At 45.6% G+C, this 21696-nt stretch overlaps 1 protein-coding gene across 1 annotated transcript in view; it reads left to right on the top strand.

Moving 5' to 3' along the window:
- Nucleotides 1-21696, top strand: part of FNTB (farnesyltransferase, CAAX box, beta) — a 45099-nt gene that overhangs the window by 7494 nt on the left and 15909 nt on the right. Inside the window, exons 2-5 of the mRNA XM_056850863.1 lie at nt 2749-2813; nt 12484-12556; nt 13218-13309; nt 19448-19594. Coding sequence (XP_056706841.1) covers nt 2749-2813; nt 12484-12556; nt 13218-13309; nt 19448-19594 — 377 coding nt within the window. The remainder of the gene's footprint in view (nt 1-2748; nt 2814-12483; nt 12557-13217; nt 13310-19447; nt 19595-21696) is intronic.

Genomic DNA, 21696 nt, shown 5'->3' with positions numbered 1-21696 from the left:
TTTGCTGGAGGCCTGAGGCATCTCTGAGGAATCACTGCTCAGTATCTCTTTCCAGAATCTGACCTTTAATGGTGAAGAGAGCACTTGACAAATCGAAAGTGAGGTAAGTACTGGAGAGGAGGGCAGATAGGCAGAAATGTATCAATTGTGGCTTTGTTCCCTCAATTAAGTTGAGCTGTAGAATACGGATGTGAATGTAAACCTGGCTCTCCATCTTTCTCGTAGGAGCCCCAGAAGATCCATGTTGCATGAGCTGGCTGGAGGCTCTCATAAATATCCTTGTTCTTGACTGGCAATTTGTGGTTGCCTTCTGCTTACCCTGGGCTGGGTAAAGCAGGGTTGGCCCTTTAGGGTTTAAAGGTCATAACACCAGCACCAACTCTGTTCCATGGTCAGGGTGGAAGCTGGACTGAAATGGGTCTAGGATGGATGCTTCCTCCAGAAAAACCTGAAGTTGCTCGGCTGCCACTCTCTCAACTACCTTACCCAGGTACAAGAGGTTCGACACTGGGTGATAGTTGGCAAGATCCCTAGAGTCTAATGATGGTTTCTTTAAGAGCAGATGTACAAATATCTCTTTTAACCCCCCTGGAAAGGTCCCTGTATCAAAGGACATGTTGATGATCTCTCCCAGGGGGCCTTGACAAATCAGGAAGGGTATGGGTCCAAGAGGCAAGTGGTGGGCCTTACAACTGTCAGGATTCTGTCGACATTGTCCAAAGAAAGCCGGCTGAAGTGGCCAGTATCAAACCAGAAGCCAGGCAAGGGGCCTCCAGTTCCCTTACTGTATCAAAGTTGGCCGGGAGGTCAAGACGGAGCAACAAGATTTTATCATCATAAAAGCTCGAAAATGCCTCACAGCTATGTGCCAAATTAGTATTTAAATTTAGTAGTCCCTCTGATAGGGATGTTAAAGACCTAATAATCCTAAATAATTGTGCCAGGCAAGAGCTAGCGGATACAATGGCAGCTGCATGATATTCTTTTTTAGCAGCAGTTAGGATGCAAGCTATTTTTAGACAAGTTGTTACCAGTCACTGCATGGTTTTTTGGTGTTTGTTAAAGACTACCAAATACACAGAGTAAAACACTAAATTCTGGCCTACATTAAAGATAAGGGAAAACCATACCATAAATACAGTGTCAATCAGGATTTACATAAGCACATTTTTTTAGAACATGATGCAATAATAAGAACAAGCAGTAGTGGTCCAAGTTCTTTCTGGAGGGTTGGTTTCAGAAAGTGGTGTCAGGAGACCTCTGTTTGGCTATTGGACTAGAGGATCCTGCAAGTTACTATCTTATTTCCCATGTTGTTTAATATCTATATGAAACCTCTGGAAAGGGATCATCTGGGGATTTGCAGTCAGTTGTGATCAGTAAATGAACGATAGTTCTATCTCTTCTTTCCGTCAAAATCCAGAGAAGCTGTTGAAGAGTTCAACCAGTGTCTGGATGCTGGGAGGTACTGGAGGAGGACAAACAAAATTAAATTAAATGTGGACCTAATGGAGGTGCCTGTCAGTCAGGGTGCAGCTGAGCCAGGAACAGGCGTTCAACTTGTGCTGCATAGATTTGTACTCTCCCTGAAGGCACAAACTCCTAGGACAAATAACTGCCCAGGACTATTTTATTATAAGATTTATAGTATTTGCTCTTCCATAAAGCTAAGAGTACTTATTCAATAGAACAGAAAAATAAAATCATGTTTGCACAGCATCAAGTAACTTAGCGCCATCTCTCTTGTTCTCCTTTCTGTTTTCCAAGGCTACTGTAATAGTAATTGAGTAATTACATTGCTGTGAACACAGTAGAAAATTCTGAGGAACTGTATTTCTCAGTGTCTCATTCTGGAGGAAGATATATCTGGTTCTCTTTTCAGTGCTGATCCCTATTGGAAAACTGCTATCTTCCACTGCTGCTGCTGTTGGACACAAATTCATACTGGAGCATCAAAGATTGATTCTTGTTCTTCAAGAGAAGTGCTTTCAGTTTGACATATACAAGCTCTGGAGGCATATCCTCCCTGACTTATGCATATGTTCTATTTCGGTGCATGTCTTGACTTCTGCAGCGTTCACTCAAAGGATACTGGAACCGTACCCATACCATGGCAGGAACCATTCTCTGTGAGAACAGTGTATGGTTGTGCTGCAGGGGTGTGGGCCTGAAGATCTATGCCTTTCTTTAGGAATTCTTTCTGTGTTCCTGGTTGTGGGCTACAGGGATTGAACTAGGCCAGCTGCCATGTAGCTGTGTCCTGAGGAGATATTCTGTATTAAAGTAGCTATGATTCGGTAGCGCTCATGACCCATTGCTTTTTCAAGCTTCTTTGTTGATTAAAAAAAAATTGGAACAGCAGCAGCTCCCTTGCATTGCTGTCCGTTTAATAAGAATCTTGTGTATTATTTCATATTTATCCTACTATTCCTCCAGGGAGATCAAGGCAGTGTATGTGGTTCTCCACCTCCACTTCATAACAACCCTGAGAGGTAGGTTAGGCTGAGAGAAAATGGCTGACCCAAAATCACCCGGCAAGTTTCACAGAGTGGTGACTTGAACACATACCTTCCCAGTCCTAGTCAAATACTCTAACCATTATACCGCACTGGCAACACAGATATTTTTGCTGTTGACATGCTATCTAATACTGCTCCATTGTATTCTGGGGGCTGTTTATTAGAATTATTCAAATGTTAATGCATGATATTCTTTTTCTTTCCTTCACTTGTAACACATTCACTACAGACAAAGGTAGAGAGCATAGTCCAAGATGTCTTCAACGCTTACAAGACAAACCATCATGATTCACCGTAAGTGTGCCCCAGTTTTAAAATAACTACTATGAGATGTATATTTGTTTGAGCACTGATGTGTATATTTCATGGGTTTAAGTTCTAGAGATCTAGAACTTAAATGCTGTATGGTATCCTTTTCAGTCTTGCCTGTTTTGCCATTGCTTTATATGGGTGCTTGTGGTATTCTGAACTGTTCCTCTGAGTAAGGCAAGACATTAGGTTGATGAGTTTATGGCTGCATTCAGACTTTGCAAAGGAAAACAACAACATAGATTTGTCTCTGACAGACACAAACTCTATTGGTGCCATGCTTGTGTGCTCTTCTTGCTGCTCCCCCTCTCTCCTGCTCAAACTTCAGTTTTGAAAAATCTTGGTTTGGGAAGTCCCCAATCATGCTCCAATACTGGTTCCTTTGCAAAAAAACTTTGAATTTCCCGCTCTGAAGGAAGGGCATCTTGATCTTTGGGTGTTTCTCGCCCATTGCTAGGGGTAGGCAGGACTTAACTAACAAATTCCTGTCTCCTGGGCGAGGAACGCCTCCACTTCCAGTTCTTCTCCTGCCTTCGCTGGGGTAGAGCACGTGCAGCCATAGCTGCAATCTAGCATAGATAGTGAGGTGGATTAGGTTTTCCTTTTACCCTGTTTTCATATCCAGCTGTTCTCCCTCCTTCCCCCCCTCTTGTCTGGTACGTTTGTAGCTAATTTTAGTTCCTGGCTCAGCTGACTATCAGCTGAGCCGCGGGAGAAACTGCGGGGAAACTGCGGCAAACAAAATGGCTGCAGGAACAGATGCATCGGAAGAGATTGAGCTCCTTTCCGATGCAGACCAAGAATTGGCCTTTATATCGGCTCCCTCCGCTAGCCGCCCCGGCGGGCTATCGGAGAGGGAAGCAGGGAAGACTTCGCCGCCTTCTGGCACAGCCGGCAAAACGACTAAGAAAAATAAAACTAACAGCGGGAAGAAAAATGGCAGACGCAAGCGCCCGTTTAAGTAGAGTTCCGCTTCGACCTCTAAGTTCCCCGCTGGATCCTCTGTGGCGTCTTCGAAGGGGGAGCCTAAGAAGTCGTCGGAGGGTAACGTATTTCCCCCTTCTGATGAGGGGCCCCCCCTCTAAGAATCCTACCTTTGAGCAAGTGCATGATATGATTGAGGGATCCATGGAAAGGCATGATATGATTGAGGGATCCATGGAAAGGCATTTCCAGAGGCTGCAGGCTCTTATCCTTCCCCTCCAACAGAGTTACCCTCATCAAGGCTTCTTCCAACCTTATTCGCAGGGGGGCCCACTCAGTTTGGCTTCTTCCCCTAGGTCCGCTACCATTTCTGAACCCATCCAGAAGGAGCCTGGCTGCAGCCACATCACCCCCTCTAAGCAGTGGCTGACTAAGGCAGCCATGAAAGCAGGGCCATTTACTCAAGTGCAGTTCAATAGGGATGACAGGGCCTCTGTAGCTGATGATAAAGAGGAGGGAGAATTCGTGTCAGACGAAGAACTCCCTGTTATGCAGGAACAGCAGCCCAGGCTGTTCTGTCCTGATGATTTTCAAGCTTTTCTAGCCAAGGCTCTGTTTGTGTTAGACTTATCTGAGGAAGCTGATGCTTCGGAAGAATCTAAACCTAAATCCAGACGCAAAGGTTCTAAGGAATACTTTCCCCAATGTGATGTTCAAACTATTAAGGTTCCCTTACCGGAATACTTTGAGAAGGTTATTAGAGCGGAACGGGATAAACCCCTACATAATAAGCAGTTCTCTGGCAGTGCCAAGAAACTGTATGAGATGGCCTCATATGCTATAGATATGCTGGAGTTGCCCATGGTGGATGCTCCTATCTCCGCCCTTCAATCCTCTGACCTCCTAGCAGAGGATGGAGTGGGATTTATTAAAGATCAACTGGAAAGGAAAATGGAGTTTCTTTCCAAAAAGGTGCACAAGGCAGCGGCACTGTCTATTCAGGCCAACACCTCTATAGCTCTCATGGCTAAGGCTTCAAATGCTTGGATTAAGGAACTCTCTCAGCTTCTCCCCACTGCAGATAAAAAAATAGCAGAAGGCCTCTCTTGGATATTAAAGGCGTCTTCCTTCATGGCGGATGCATCTTTAGATGCGGTGATTTTCACTGCTAGAGCGGTGGCCTCTAATACAGCCATATGCAGGGCCTTATAGGTAAGACCATGGACAGCCGAGTACAGGTCCAAGACCATGTTAATGGCTTATCCCTACAAAGGTGGAAAGCTATTTGGAGAGAGGCTGGATAAGATGCTTTCTGAACTTAAGGATAAGAATAAGGCGATTCTTAAGTCCCATAGAAAGGAACCCCGCTTTGGTCATTACTCTCAGCCCTTTTGATCCTACCATACCTTATCTAGGTTCAGACAGGATCAGAGACGCCCACACTGGTCGTCTCAGAGAGGGTCCTTTCGACGTTTTAAACGATTCAATCGCTCTTCCCAGCAAGTTCTCCAAAGGGAACAAACAGTGATGCCAGGGCCCCAGTGGTGGGGGGAAGGTTACAACTTTTCCTTCCACAATGGCACCACTCCCAGACGGATGCCTGGGTACTACAACTGATTCAACAGGAATACCTAATAAAATTTCATCGCAAGCCCCCAAATCGATTCATTGCCTCTCCAGGCTACTGCAGTGCCGTGAAACATCAAAGAACTATGAAAGCCATCTCTCATCTGCTCCAAATTGGGGCCATAGAGGAAGTTCCTGTACTGGAACATCTCCAAGGGGTTTATTCCACCTTTTTCCACAGTCCCCAAAAAGAATGGGGACTGGAGAGCTATCCTGGACTTCAAATTCCTCAATCGCTTTGTTCAGGCCAAGCACTTCCGTATGGAGACTGAGAACCATCGTAGAGGCATTGAGTCCAAACTCCTTTATGACTTCCATAGACCTTACCGAGGCCTACATGCACATCCCCATTCATCCATCCCACCGCAGCTTCCTGGGATTCAGTTATATGGACCTTCATTTACAGTCCAGGCCAATGCCCTTCGGCCTGACATCTTATCCCAGAGTTTTTTCCAAAATAATGGTGGCCATCGTGGCGTTGCTGAGAAAGGAGGGGATCCAACTGCATCCCTACCTAGACGACCTTCTCATCTGTGCTCCCTCAGATGAATTGGCCCTAATGCACACCAGCCGGGTCATCTCGACTCTCAAGATAAACGGTTACCTTATAAACCAGACCAAAAGCCTTTTAATCCTGACGCAGAGGATCAAGCACCTGGGAGTGATCATAGACTCCACTACCAACTCAGTGTATCTTTCAACAGACAAGGCTCGCAAGATTGTAGCCGTGGCCAAATCTGCAGTACAATCATCTCGACATCGACTCATGACTCTGTCAAGGCTCCTAGGCCTCATGGTGTCTTCTCTAGGCCTGATTACCTGAGCGCGATTTCACTCCCGACCTCTTCAAGCAGTGCTGTGTCCCTTTCAACTGTTATCACACACAAGATAGACAAGACCTTCTCCTTGGACCCGGTGGCCAGGGTGAGTCTTTCCTGGTGGACCAACGTCACCAACCTAACTGCAGGTCAATCGTATCTACACGATCAGCCAATTCAGGTGTTCACAGACGCCAGCCTCGAGAGCTGGGGAGCCATGGTGGAAGGCTCCTTCGCTCAAGGGGTATGGAGTCAGCCAGAATCTTCCCTCCACATCAGTCTCCTCGAACTCAGGGCAGTGCGCCTAGCTCTCCTCAAATTCCACGACCTGCTTCAAAACAAACATGTCCTCATAAGGGCAGACGATGTGGGCCTTGGTTGCCACATTAACAAGCAGGGTGGGTCTTGCTCCTCTCGCCTATATCAGGAAGCTGTGGTCATTTTGCTCTGGGACAAAAAACACCTTCTGTCTCTGAGGGAAGAGCATGTCGGGCATCTTCAACACCCAGGCGGACTGGCTAACCCGGCAGACTCTTCAGGAATGGATGCTGACTGCCTCGCACGCAGGTGAGGCCACTAATGGGGTCTATGCAGGTAGGTTACAGTATAAAGCATTCTAGGCAAAAAAGTGAAACAATGTGAAACCACAGTGCAGTAACTACGAGATAACGGTTCCCAGAGAATCGAAGACATAACACGGGCACATCTGTGATAAACAGGAGAATCGAAACAGTACACAGGATTTGCAGCATGAGAACAAAACCTTGACCAGCAGCCAGAATCTGGCCTTGACAGGAAGCCAGTCTCTGGCCTGCAATTGCCAAACCCCTACTCCAAAGGTAGCAAAGACCTGACACTTACCTAGCCAGTGGTCTCCAGGTCCCGAATGGTATCACGGCCCATTCATTGCGGAGCGCGGCCACCTCGGCCGCCTTTTTCATACAAGCCTCGTCTGAAGAGATATGCAAGGCTGCTACTTGGTCCAATGTGACCACCTTCATTAGACATTATCGGATCAATACCTTGGCATTTGGCAGACGCGTCCTACAACACATGGTGGAAGATGATGAGGATTAAATTTCCCACCCGTTACATCATTGCTCTTGGATATCCCAAAGATCAAGATGCCCTTCCTTCAGAGCGGGAAAGGTGCATTGTTTACTCACCGAGAAGGCCTTTCCACCTTGAAATAGAAGGGCATCTTGCCCACCCAGAGATGGAAGCATCATCTTCCAAGGGTGGACGGATGCACACCAGACTGACATACAGATCCGATTGACCTCATAGTATTTAGTAATCTTTGACTGGTTCTACGTTTTATTGTTCAGTTGACTGTTTGTTGTACTCCTTGTTTTGTGAGTGCACTTTCCCTGTCTCTCGAGCTCGCTGTAGAATAACTGGAAGTGGCGGCGAGGTTCCTCGCCCAGGAGACAGGAAGTTGTTAGTTAAGTCCTGCCTACCCCTAGCAATGGGCGAGAAACACCCAAAGATCAAGATGCCCTTCCAATTCAGAGCGGAAAGGATCTTCTCGGTGAGTAAACAATGTACCTTTCTCCCCTGCCCAGTTTAGAATCCTCGTTTGTGTGTGTGTGAGGAACAAACTCCCATTTGCCCAGGAACTTGCATTCAGAGATTACAAAAGACTGGGAAAACTGAAATTCTGAGCATGGAAGCTTTCCGTTGCGCTTTGTCTGCGATGAGAGGAGCAGTGGGAATGTGTAGTATGACAACAAGCTCTGTTGACGCCCCTCACGGACAAACCTGTTTCTCATGACATCCGAATGTGGCCTGTGTGTGCAGTTGCCTTTTGTCCTCTTCATGTCCACCAGTTTCCGTAATCTCATTGCAAAAGGCTGACTTTCTGTCTTTTACTTTAGCCACCACCACTTTGAGTGTGCCTTTATGTACAGTTGTACCTTTCCAGGAGCTTTGCACAGGAATTGGGTTTATTTCTTGTCTTTTTAATTCTGCTTTCCTGGCTGTCTGCCCCAACCCTTTCCTGTTCCCCTTTACTATGTCAATATAGTATAGATCAGGGGTCTCAAAACTGCGGCTCCAGAGCCGCATGCGGCTCTTTGGCCTGTTGAGTGCGGCTCTCCGAACTTGGTTCGGAGCCCCTGCTCTTGCGCCCACTTGCGCCGGCAGCCGGGCTGCAGAGCCGGCGCACCTGAGAAAGAGTGAGAGCGGGCGAGCTGGCGCGCTGTATCTCCCTCCCCCCCGCCATGGAGAATGGCCGGGTCCCCCTTTCCCTTGCCCTCAGTGGTTGGGAGGCTAAAGCCTCCCCTCCCCTCTAGCCGCACAATTGCTGGGCAGGCGGCTCAGCGGTTCCTGGCCCCCCTGCCTATAAGCTGTTTGGCGGGGCGGGCTTCCTTTGTAGACCTGGCCTCCTGCTGAGTCCCATTGGGAGGCCATGTCTACCCACTGGCTTTCTTGGCGGTAGACCTGGACTCCGAGGAGGGGAAAAAGTCCCCCTTCAGAGGCCTGGTCTACCAATTGGCTTCTATGGGCCTCCGGAGGCCAGGTCTACTGCCAAGAAAGCCAATGGGTAGACCTAGCCTCCCAATGGGACTCAGCCAGAGGCCAGGTCTACCAATAGGCTTTTATGGCGGTAGACCAGGCCTCCAGATGAGGACTCCGGACGGGGAGGGGGAAATGGCAGGGACTTACAATTTAATTTTTATCAATAAACAAGATCACTATTAAGTATGATATCAAGTTTTATTCAGTGTACCTATAGTTTAATTAAGACTTAAAACTTTAATTAAAGTTTATTAAGTTAATAAACAGTGTACCTACCTATATAGTTTAAGTTTAAGAAATTTGGCTCTCAAAAGAAATCTCAATCGTTGTACTGTTGATATTTGGCTCTTTTGACTAATGAGTTTGCCGACCCCTGACCTAGTACAGCAATCTCTAAAGAGCTACTTAGGCTCATGAATTAAGGGAAGGTCTGTGGCTCAGTGGGAGAACACCTGCCCAGTATGCAGAAAGTCCCAGATTCAGTGCCTGCCATCTCCAGTTAAAAGGATCAGGTAGGAGGTTATGTGAATGACCTCCACCAGAGACCCTGGAGAGCTGCTGCTACCAGTCAAAGAGAATACTAATCTTGACTGTCAAATGACAGCTTCATACATGTTCATGAAAGGAGCTTGCTCCAGCCCCAATAAAGAAGTATTTTTCCTTTGAACACCTAACCCCCCATAATATACACAAAGTGCTGTTGAAATCTTTCAGTTTCAAAAGCTGTTTGCCTGGCAGCATGGGAAGCTCCCCTTCAGTCATCCTCTCAGGGCCTCTTGCAGGTGCTTCACTTAGCTGTTACCAGAAGAAGGGCTTTCTTAGTGACAGCCCCTACCCTGTGGAATAGACTCTTTGATGACACTCATGCCCTTGCAGGACTTGCTTAGTTTCCACAAGGCCTGTAAGGACAAATTGTTCTGGTTGGTCTTTGGAGGTTAACCAGATGCTCTGGGCTGGTATGACAGTAGTATGGTGCTGAGTCAAATATTTTAATATTTTATATGTATTCAATTTTGTTGGATTTTAATTTAACTATTATGATGTTGTGTTAAGTGTTGTTAAGTCACCACGAGATCCCTTGGATGAGTGGGGACTAAAAGCTAATAAACAAATGTATTTCCTGTGGTTGTGTGAAATCTCCAGTGAAGGTTCTGCCACAGAGGTGATCACATAAATTTTAAAATATCCCCCTGTGTTTCATGAAACCTAGAAGCAGCAATCATTATTTCGGAGACAGGGGTAAAGCAATTCCCTTTTTAAAACTCCTTTCCAATGTCAATTATACTGATCAGTCAAAGCCTGAGAAAAAGATACCCCCGGAAAAATCTTACAGGGCAGCCCTTCACACCATCCCATATCCTGTCCCTTGTTGTGATCACCCCAATACCTCATGATCTGCTAAAAGGACTGTGTTGTCCACCTGTTTGTACATCACCTGTTCTGGAATTAGCATGACAGAATGGAGAAGATTAGTCTGCTTTTACCATTTTCAACCAGCCACCATGGCTCTTATTAATATGGTTCTATAATCATGAAGGCTAGAAACCTCCTGTTTTATTAAATTAATGAAAATTAAGACTCATCAGACACAGAACCTCAGAATCATATTCTTAGCTATCAAAGAAATAGACAGCCAACCAGAACAATGTAGTAGATTACTGGGTAACTGGTACCTAAAGCTCTTATGAAAAGCACTCATGTACTTCAAAAATATGTTTTAAGTTGTAGGAGCAGAGGTAGGGCAAGTAAAACACGCAGCTTTACAAAGACTTTACAATTGTGAGGAGAGATTATCTATACCAGGAGTCGGCAAACTCATTAGTCAAAAGAGCCAAATATCAACAGTACAATGATTGAGATTTCTTTTGAGAGCCAAATTTCCTAAACTTAAACTATATAGGTAGGTACACTGTTTATTAACTTAATAAACTTTAATTAAAGTTTTAAGTCTTAATTAAACTATAGGTACACTGAATAAAACTTGATATCATACTTAATAATGATCTTATTTATTGATACAAATTAAATTGTAAGTAAGGTATCCATAAGTAAGGTATCCATAAAATTAAATCATGACAATGACTGACAAACACTTAATGTGAACAATGGCCTTGCATCTCCATGGAAAGTTTGGGTAAGTCAGGTTTGTATTTCAGCTAGAGCACAGCTAGTCCCCAAGATGTCACGATGTCTATTAATGTTCTAAATAGCATAAATTGAAACAAAGTCAGCTCTCTCACTTGAAGAAGAATACTTCTAAAAACAAGCTCTGCAAATTTAATGTATATAAAACACTGGATTAAGGGTTGCTTTTCCCAAATCTAATAATTAAGAACCCTATGATGGTCAGTACAGTCACTCAAACACCAGGCCGTATACTAGCAAAATCGCGGGCCGCGGACAATCTCTCAGATTTGCAAAGTGCAACAAATACAATTTGGGGGAAGGGGGGGGGGACAACTCGGCTGCGAAATTCAAACGGATGAAGGCCGTTACAACATAAGAAAAGCCAAGCTGGATCAGGCCAAGGCCCATCAAGTCCAACAGTCCGTTCACACAGTGGCCAACCGGGGTCCTCTAGGTAGCCCACAAACAAGACGACTGCAGCAGCACCATCCTGCCACAGCACCCAATATAATAGGCATGCTCCTCTGATCTTGGAGAGAATAGGCGTGCATCATGATCCCCAAATCCTCTCACTCCTCCACTTAAGTTTGCCAGTTTATCAGCCCTCCCTCCATTTTGGGTGCCTGCCAGAATGTGGTGGTGGTGGAGGACAAGCGGCGGCTCAGCTCTGCCGTGTGCCTCCCGGAGGTGGTGGGGCACAGCAGCGGTGGGGCACCGTCGGGGCCTGCTTAGGTGGCCCAGAACGGGCTGGTGCCCCGCTGTGTGCTTTTCCCTCACACACACACAGGGCCGCACATGTGGCCCTGCAGCCTGGTGCAACCGGGCAGAAGCCTTCGGCACTCGCTCTCCAGCCATGCACGGCCCCCGGGAAGCCCAGAAAAGGCCGCGGGAGGGGGGAAAGGGGCCCTTTCACTGGAGCTGCCGAGGAATGAACCTGGGACTGTCTGCATGTCAAGCAGATGCTCTACCACTGAGCCACACGGCGTCCCAGGCAAGCACGGCGTCCCATTCACTCTTCGCCAAGCAGAGAGGAGGCGCTCAGTGAGCCCCGGCTCCTGCCCATTCCTTCCGCTGCCAGGCCCCGAGGAGCCCTCCGCCCCCCTCTCCGACCTAAACGCACCTCCGCCCGCCAACCACCTTCTGCCGGCCGCCTCCCACCCTGGCAGGGCACGATCCCCGCGCGCACATGCAGCAGCTGACAATCCCCCCCAGCCAGACCCTCCGGCGCACGCGCCTACCCTCCCAGCAGTGTGGCGCAGTCCACAGCCCGCCGCGCACCCGTGGGGGGGGGACACGCCTCACCACGCACCCGCCTGCAGCCGCCTCCGCTTGGCTGGCGGATCAACAAGGGTGGGGGACCGCGCCGCACCAGCCTCCTTCTCCCTCCGCCACCTCCCAGCTGCCTCGGCTTGGGTCCCACCACTCGCCAGCCCGGGTCCGCCCTGTGCCCCACCACAGCCCCTCCCCAGCCCCCTTCCTAGATCCCCCCCACCCTCTGGCCGCGTGTCAGGTTGTTTGTGCGAGAGCCGCACGCAAGGAGCCAAAGAGCCGCATGCGGCTCGCGAGCTGCAGTTTGCCAACCTGTGACCTAGATAATTTTGCAAATTTGACCAATCATCATGTTTTTATCTGCCTCTCAGGTTTGTTTTGCAGCGGGAAAAGCACTTCCACTATCTGAAGAGAGGGCTGAGGCAACTGACAGATGCTTATGAGGTAATTCCTATAGGCTTGAGGTATTTTCCCCCCTGCTGTTTTATTCCCATGGTTGTGTTAGTTGAGTAGTTTATTGGTTTCTAATCACAACTTGGCTGCAGGAAAAGATAACATTCGAGGTTTACTTTGCTCTCTCCCAGCTTTCAAGATTTTTTTTCCCTCAGGAATTTGAAGTATCAAAGCACTTGCACTTAGTGAGGAGCCATTTTATGGGCATTATAAGCAAGTGGTGTCTTCCTAGTCTTGCTAATCTCTTATCCTATTCTCATTTCACTCACAATGCATTTCTAAGGAGAGTTACTTCAGTCTAAGCCCATTGAAATGAGTGGGCTTAGACTGGAGTAACTCTCCTTAGGAATGCACTGTTATAGTCGGATTCAAAGCTCCGTTGAAGCGATACCAGTGTCCTTTGATTTATCCATGAAATTATAAACAGAAAGATAAAGGTAATTTAGCAGCTGAACAGAAATCCCCTTCATAGCCTTGCACCCTTTCACCTTCTAGACCTCCTGTGTTCTTCCCAGTAATTCTGTTCTGATATGTCGCTTGCATGGGGGGGGCAGGGGGTTCCTTTCCGCCTGCCATGGTATAATGCATACAGACTTGCCAGCTGGGTTATACGGTCATGGTTCTGAACAGCCGCTGCTTTCTTCCTTTGCAGTGTCTGGATGCCAGCCGCCCATGGCTGTGCTACTGGATCCTGCACAGTCTGGAACTGCTGGAGGAGCCCATCCCGGACTCTATAGCTTCAGAGTAAGTTTTTTGTTGTTGACCATTTTGACCTCTAATGGCTTCTTCCAACTATGGCAAAATGCAGGATTGGTAATATGGAGCAGAATGTGACCCTTGAGAATCTGAGTTTTTTCTTTCTCCTTAAAAAAAAAGTAATTCCTAACCTTTATAGTTGCTGTGAGAAAGTTGAGAATTGTGTTGATACCAGGGCCAGATTAAGTCATACTGAGGCATTAAGATTTGTAAAATTTAAGAGGCCCTATAGCATTACAAAAAAGGGCAATTTAGTAGTGAGAGGGGATTCCCCCTAAACATTAGGAAGAACTTTCTGATGGTGAGGGCTGTACGATGGTGGAATGCGCTGCCTCAGAGGGTGGTGGAGTCCCCGTCTTTGGAGGTCTTTAAGCAGAGGCTGGATGTCCATCTGTCGGGAGTGCTTGGATTGTGGGATCCTGCATGGCGGGGGGAGGGTTGGGATCACTGGGGATGTGGGTGAGGGAGGTAGTTGTTAATTTCCTGCATTGTGCAGGGGGTTGGGCTAGATGACCCTGGTGGTCCCTTCCAACGCTATGATTCTATGATTGTAGTTAGAGGTCTCTCATAAACTGAGACCCTAAACTGCAGATTGCTTAGTTTGTGCATAAATCCAGTTCTGGCAGGGGAAGATTCAGAAATCAGAGGGCTTTGAAATCTGAGCCCTTCATGGCTCTCTGTTTTATGAAGAAACTTGTCTAGAGTACTGGAGATAAATTCAGAACTTGGTGTTCACATGAGAGGAAGTGGAACAAAGTGTAGCCTGAAATAATTTGTCCTGCTTCACAATTTCTGCCTACAAAATACATTAGGAATTGTCTCCCAGAAGTCCTCATTATCTGTGTGTAGTGTGTGGCTCTCTGGGCTGACGTCCCAGCATCCTTGTATGATGCATAAGAATGTTCTGATGTGTTTGAAACACAACAGTGCATTGTCTCATTCATCCTGCTCCAACAATAACCTCTCAATAGTTATTTCCCTGGGTGGAGGCTTTTGGTGCGTCTTATGATCTGCATAAATGGTGGTGGTAAGGGACCCTGTTTCAGCCTCTGTGGAAAAGAAACCAATTCCTTGTTGGGCAGAAAACCTGCATGTGTAGGAAGGGAGGTGGTGGTGGGGAGAGCAGACAAGTAAAGCTTTTTCTGTTTGAGAAACACACTTTAGTTGCAAAATGATTTTGTGATTAGAGTGATTCTGCAGGGAAAAACTAAGGAGGCCGGGGTTGTTTTGTGAGTCAGGGAGAGACCTCATGGGGAATGGGAAAGCAGGAGTGGTGTTAAAATGCAACAGAGACATAGCATCCTGCCTAGGAGAAACTGCAAGGGAAGCTGAGAATTCTGCACCAAAAAAGACTAGTTGGTTTTTCCTTTCATCGGACCTTCCCTTAAAAACAAAGCATGCAGAATGGGTGAGGTGGTATCTAATAATTGTTGCTTAGAAGTGTTGTTGATTTTTCACATCTAGAAGTGTTTTCCAGTTGTAAGAAAATTGACCTTTGGAAGAAGTTCCAAGTTGATAGCTGCTTTGCTGTGTTTCTTGTTTTAAGCGAATGACTGATGATCAGGGCTTTCCCACCACTAGGCTTTTCTTCACTTCTGTGTTAAGGAAAGGCATGAGATTTGTGGCTAGTTCATGTGTGGCTCATAGGCATGCCCACATTTTGCTGCATGTATGTGTGCTGAAAAATAGTGATTCACAATCAGTCTTATTGCCCAATGGTTGGACAGAAATTTTCAGTCCTACCTCCTCAGCTGTAGGGTAGATATCCTTCCAGTGCCACTTCTACCTGTTTTATGGAGCCAAAATGGCCACAAATCCCCAGACTTAATAACTTTAAAAAAAATTGTTTCTGTCTCTGAGTCTTTTGAATTATATTCCGGCATAAGATGAGCTCTGCTTAACTGCAGTAGGCCTTGAGGTTGCGGAAGCAAGGATCAGTACAGCCAGGCCTGCGGAACTCAGGAGGGGAGATTATTTCCAGACCAAATGTAGCAGCAGAAGAGTTGGTTTTTATACCCTACTTTTTTTCTAAGGAGTCTCAAAGCAGTTCACAGTCGCCTTCCCTTCCCCTCCCCACAACAGACACCTTGTTAGGTAGGAGAGGCTGAGAGAGTTCTGAGAGAACTGCGACTGGCCAAAGGTCACCCATCAGGCTTCATATAGAGAAGGGGGAATTGAACCCAGTTCTCTAGATTAGAGTCTGTTTCTCTTAACCACACTGGCTGATATAAAGCTTTCTTTGCTACTGTATAATAAAAGGGCAGGATTCATTAATATCCCTAAGCTCTTTACAGAGATAGTCTAGTTCAACCCTGCACCATTCAAAGTGGGTAGGGTAATCCCTGCCCAAGTTTCCATTTTTCCACCTGCGGTGCCTCCATTTGATCTGGATAAATCTGTCTCTAGTCTTATAAACTAACTTGAGAATGATTACCTAACTGCACATGTTATCCAGTTCATTCTGTGGGTTGGGTTGGATCCTATATGCCACAAGCATAAGGTACTAAAGGAAGTGACTTTTACCATTCTTCTCTTGGCCTACAGCCCACTGTGAATGCCGAAAAGGCAATGCTGAAAGTTGGGGGAACCACATGGGCAAAACAGGTTGTGTGTGTATGTGTGGGATAATTCCACCTGCTTCTTCCGTGAGCAGTCTTGTACTGGCATAGAGCAGGCAAATTTCAACTTCATTCTCTCCTCACTGCAACCGATTATGTTGCATGCATTTTTGTCCACAATGGGCCTACCAGTCTCCAGTACTGGCACTCATGGGAAGCTGTTGAGAGAAGAAGGTGGGAAAAATCCAGCTCCACCAGCCCCTTATGTGGGCATTGCATAGGCTCCAACCCAGTGAAGTTTAGAATAACAGAACATGCCAGTTTGCATCCCCGAAATGTTAACTGTCAAACAAGCCGCCATCTTAGGAAGACTTTCCTGAGCCCCCATTTTGATGAGGGATCATTTGTCAGGTGTTTGAGGTGGAGGGGGCTAACAAGCAAACTAGCTGCAAGGGCCACTTGTGTAGGCGGCTTCTAAAATGTCTAGTAATTCATCAAGAAAAAGCATGTATTTACACTGGTTTAAAAACTTTCAAATAATCTCTGACACAGAGATCCCAGAAGAAGTAAAAAAAGTATTGCCCCCCTTTAAGTATCTTAAAATCAAAGATTACTTAGTACAATTAATTGTAAGTACAGTTAATACCTAGAACTCTTAATGAATATGAACAATTATTGAAATCAGATAAAATTTCTGTAAGTAAGGTATATGGAATATTAGTACAGAAGAATAGGACAATTAATCCCCCTTTTCAAGAGAAATGGAATAAAAAATTAGGTTATGATTTGGATGAAAAAAATGGAACTTTATACTCACAAAAGGTTTAAATTTTACAATAAGTCTTGCATTTAGAGAAAATTTATTTAAGATGACACATATGTGGCATCTTTCCCCAAGCAGAGTTCAAAAAATGTGCAACTTGGATAATTTTTTTTAGTAAAGGTTGGTATTGTGATTCAGCTGGTGCAGATTTTCTACACATGTGGTGGAGCTGCAGTAGAGCCCAAACATATTGGATGAAAGTGATTGAAATCATATCCAGCGGCCTTGAAATTGTTATTCCAGCAAGACCAGAAACAATTTTATTAAATTATTTTCCAGATAAACCAAAGATTATTCAAGTTATGTTTTTCCATATCCTAACAGTTGCAAGAACAAATCTTGCGAGATATTGGAAAAGCAAAAAACTCCCAGATTTAAATAATTGGCTTGATTCATTCATAAACCTTTAATGGCATATAAATTGTTACAATTGATACGAACAATGGTCATAAATCTTAAAACCGATAAGATAAAATCATAGCCAGTAACATCAGATATCAGAGGTTATACGTTTTTGGACATTTAGCACTTCTACTAAAAAATTGGCGACATCCACAGTAACCTCTGGAACTGAATCATTCATTAAAAATTGACATTTAACTTTATTAGACAGGTAAAACTTGGGATGTAACCAGTTTTTTAACCATTTTCTACGAGGTATTGGCTTGATAAGGTTAAAGAAACCTATGCTCTAATTAAGTTGACATATTATAATAATGACAAAAATACAGAAGAACTGGACGCTCGCTGCAATGTAACAATTTCAGAGATGGAAAAAACACTCCAATGTGTAAATCGCAGTGAGGGAGGGAAGTGACAATCATGCGGATTTTAGATAAATAGATAGTGCTTGGTTCACTATTATGAATATTTTAGTTATATTAGCAGCACGGTCTTAGTTTCTTCTCAAGAATTTGTATTAGGAGTATTTTAGTAATGTTATATTTCCATTTTCTTTTGTTGTTGTAGTTCGGTTGTAGTTCTGTTTTCCTTTGTTGTTGTGTTCTCATTTTCTCTTAATAATTTTTTTTTAAAAAGCAAAAAAAAAAGCATGCAAACAGATGCTATAAAATACTTTGTGTGTATTGGTGTAGAAAAGGGACAGAATGGTGGAAAATGGAGGGACATTTTACCAAAAAGAAAAAGCTTCTGTACTATATTATTATTGGTAGAAGTATGTGCTGGTAAGACTCAAAAACTTGTCATTGGTGAGAAGATGCTTTTTAATATCAATATGTGTCCCCTCGCCCAGCTAGTCAGGAGTTTCAGGCTGGGGTGTCTTCAATACGCAGATGACACCCAGCTGTATCTGTTGATGGACAACTTCCTGGATGCCGTCCCAGAAGATCTGGCCAGGTGTCTGGAGGCTGTAATAGGATGGTTGAAGCAAAGTTGCCTGAAGTTGAACCCATTGAAGACAGTGGTCATGTGGCTGGGCTGGAGCAGCTTGGCTCGGGGGATCCTGCTCTCCACTTTTGACGGTGTGCAGCTGGTATTGGCTCTTACCATCAATAATTTCGGTGTACCTTGGATACCTGCCTTTCGTTGGAGGTCCAGGTTGCAAATATGGCTTAGGCAGCATTTTTTCATGTTCCCCAAGTCCGACAGCTGGCCCACTAGCTTTCCTGTGCTGACCTGGCCACAGTGATCCATGCAGCGGGCACCTCTAGACTGGACTACTGTAACTCTCTCTAAGCAGGGCTGCCCTTTAGGTTGCTCCAGAAGCTTCAACTGGTCCAGAATGCAGTGGCACAGGTCCTAACTGCGACCCCTAGAGGGCACATATTCAACCTGTGCTCCGCCAGCTGCACTAGTTCCAGATTGAATACTGGATCAAGGTCAGGGTTCTGGTGCTTACTTTCAATGTCCTAAACGGTCTGGGACCTTTGTATCTGCACGGCCGCCTTTCCCGATATACCCCTCAGAGAGCCTTATGCTCTTCAGGGAACAACTTATTTTTGCTCCCTGGCCCCTGAACTATCTGGCTGTCCTCAATCAGGGCCAGGGCTTTTTCGGCTATGGCCCCAGCTAGTGGAACAATCTGTCAAATGAGACCTGCAGGACTTATTCTGCAGGGCCTATTAGACGGAGTTGTTCCACCAGGCATATGGTTGAGGCAGCAATGGTTAATAGAGCAGCTTGGCCTCGATTATCCCTGAACGCTGTCTCCACTCCCTTGAAGACTGTCATCAGATTAGATCACTGTGGCCCTCTGCTTAGGACTCTGATGGGCTCTCCCTCACCTTAGGAGAACGTTTTTATTGCAGGAAGTGAAATTAGATGGCCTTCTTAACTGGATGTCTTTTAATCCTGTGTTTTAACCTGTGCTTTAATTATTGTATACATATGCTGTTGGAAGGCAACACAAGCCCAACTTGGGTTGGGAAGAGGGGGATATAAATTGAATCAAATAACTAAATTAAAAAATAAGATCTTTATGCAAGATGAAAGGTTACTGCCAATTACTTTTGAATGCAAATTATGTAGTGGTTAAAAGTTACCCCTGTACATATTATATGGCAATGGAATATAATACCACTGGTGGGTGGTTGGAGATGATAAAAGCTTTTTGTTGTTGTTGTTGAGATATTTTTAGTGGGGGGTGCATCATTTGGAAAGGCCCTAAATAAGTACTGTTGGCTCTGGATATGCATATAGAAGCAGCCCTAAGACCAAAATGATGTTGAAAGAATGTTTAATGCTTGTTTAATGCTAACCTTCCTTTGGTCTCTCCTTTGTGCCCAGTGTGTGCCAATTTCTGAGCCGCTGCCAGAGCCCAAGAGGAGGCTTTGGAGGGGGACCAGGCCAGCACCCACATCTTGCTCCAACATATGCTGCTATCAATGCTCTTTGCATCATTGGCACTGAAGAGGCATACAACGTTATTAACAGGTATAGGGTGGAGCCCCATGGACCTTTGCTTTGAGACAAGATGCTGGATACTTAAAGCATCCCTGTCAGATCTCTGTTAAATCCTATTCTTCAACCTTCCCATTTGTTGAGGAGAGGGAGGACAGTTGATAAACTGGCAGGATGCCAGAAGGGACTTTTCCATAATGTGATATGTACACCTCAGACCACTTCCTTGGTTTGTTTCCATGCAGCTTCCTAATGCTCCCTGGAGGATTAGTTGAAGCCCCAGTTTGATCTAGGGTTCCCACTATTGAGAGATTTTGGGGGCAGCGCTTGGGGAGAACGGAGTTTGGGGAGGATGTGGCATGACTTCCAGGTGACAATCTAGGCTGCCTTTCCTAATCTATATGGTCATAGAGACTAGGGGAAATTCCTGGAGTGTCACTATGTGGAGGCTATTTTCCCCACACTCTGTAGTTCCTTAGGGGTGGGAAATTGGGGTTGGGGGCAGGTAATTCCTGATCTGGGTGGATAAATGGGAGGACTAATCTGATCCCAAGTGGCAGAGCCTCTCACAATGGAGACTTTTGACTCCCCCCCCCCCCCGAAAAAACACCTATGCTCGTGCAAACTCGTAAGAACTTGGTTTGTCAGACCCCTCACTGAAGATGAAGCTAACTGGGGAGTAAATACCTTCTGTAGCCTGTATGGTTCTATGCTTGTGTGGAGGGAACAGTCTCAAACTAGCAGGATAGTAGAAATGGAAGGGAGCTCTCTTCTCTACCCACTGGCAATGGATGAATCAGGAAGTTTGGGCCTGCTCATTCAGAGATAGCTCCTCCCTGAACAAGGAGAGCAAAAGTCTTATCTGGTGAACAACACTCCCACCTCTGTTTGTGCTGCCACCTCTGGGTGTATATGGCATCCCTTTCTGTTCAGCACTAGTGAAAGTGTTACCGTGCTCCAGAGGACCAGCCAGTGGGGCTGCCTCTTGGAACTGGGCATTCCCAGCATATGGCTAATGGGGCAGTACTTGTGTCCTCCTCGCATGATCCAGCTTGAGTCTAAGGATATAAGGTGGAATAGAAATGTTATAAATAAAAAAAAATATCCAAGTGGAAAAAGGAAAAGGAGTAGCTTCATGTTGCAGGCTGTTTTATGATGCCTATAACTTCTAATAAGCAGACAACAGTTTTAACATACAGCATCCACCTAAAAACAGGTTACCATGCAAACATCCCCCCCCCCAAAAAAAAAGATGGATTGCACTGCTGGAGAAAACATAAGAAGGTGTTGTGTTGAAGGGTTTAGAGGAAGAACATAAGAAAGGCCCTGCTGGATCAGACCAAGGCCCATCAAGTCCAGCAGTCTGTTCACACAGTGGCCAACCAGGTGCCTCTAGGAAGCCACTAACAAGACAAGTGCAGCAGCACCATCCTGCCTGTGTTCCACTGCACCCAAAATAATAGGCATGTTCCTCTGATACTAGAGAGAATAGGTATGCAGCATGACTAGTATCCATTCTAACTAACAGCCATGAATACCCCTCTCCATGAATATGTCCACTCCCCTCTTAAAGCCCTCCACGCTGGCAGCCATCACCACATCCTGGGGCAGAGAGTTTCACAATTTAACTATGCGTTGTGTGAAAAAATACTTCCTTTTATCTGTTTTGAATCTCTCGCCCTCCAGCTTTAGCAGATGACCCCATGTTCTAGTATTATGGGAGAGGGAGAAAAACTTCTCCCTGTCCACTCTCTCCAAACCATGCATAATTTTATAGACCTCTATCATGTCTCCCCTCAGCCGCCTTCTTTCCAAGCTAAACAGCCCTAAGCGTCTTAACCGCTCCCCATAGGACAGTTGCTCTAGTCCCCTAATCATTTTGGTTGCTCTTTTCTGCACCTTCTCAAGCTCTGTAATATCCTTTTTTAGGTGTGACCAGAACTGTACACAGTATTCCAAGTGTGGTCTCACCATAGATTTGTTCAAGGGCCGTATGATATCAGCAGTTTTATTCTCTATTCCTCGTCTAATTATGGCCAGCATGGAATTTGCCTTTTTTACACTGGGTTGACATCTTCATTGGGCTATCCACTACCACCCCAAGATCCCTTTCTTGGTCTGTTGCTGCCAGCACA

This window comes from Euleptes europaea, chromosome 6 (genome assembly GCF_029931775.1).
Source record: "Euleptes europaea isolate rEulEur1 chromosome 6, rEulEur1.hap1, whole genome shotgun sequence".
Taxonomy (NCBI): domain Eukaryota; kingdom Metazoa; phylum Chordata; class Lepidosauria; order Squamata; family Sphaerodactylidae; genus Euleptes; species Euleptes europaea.
Note: the sequence above shows the minus strand (reverse complement) of the source record. Positions and strands in the feature narration are given on the sequence as shown.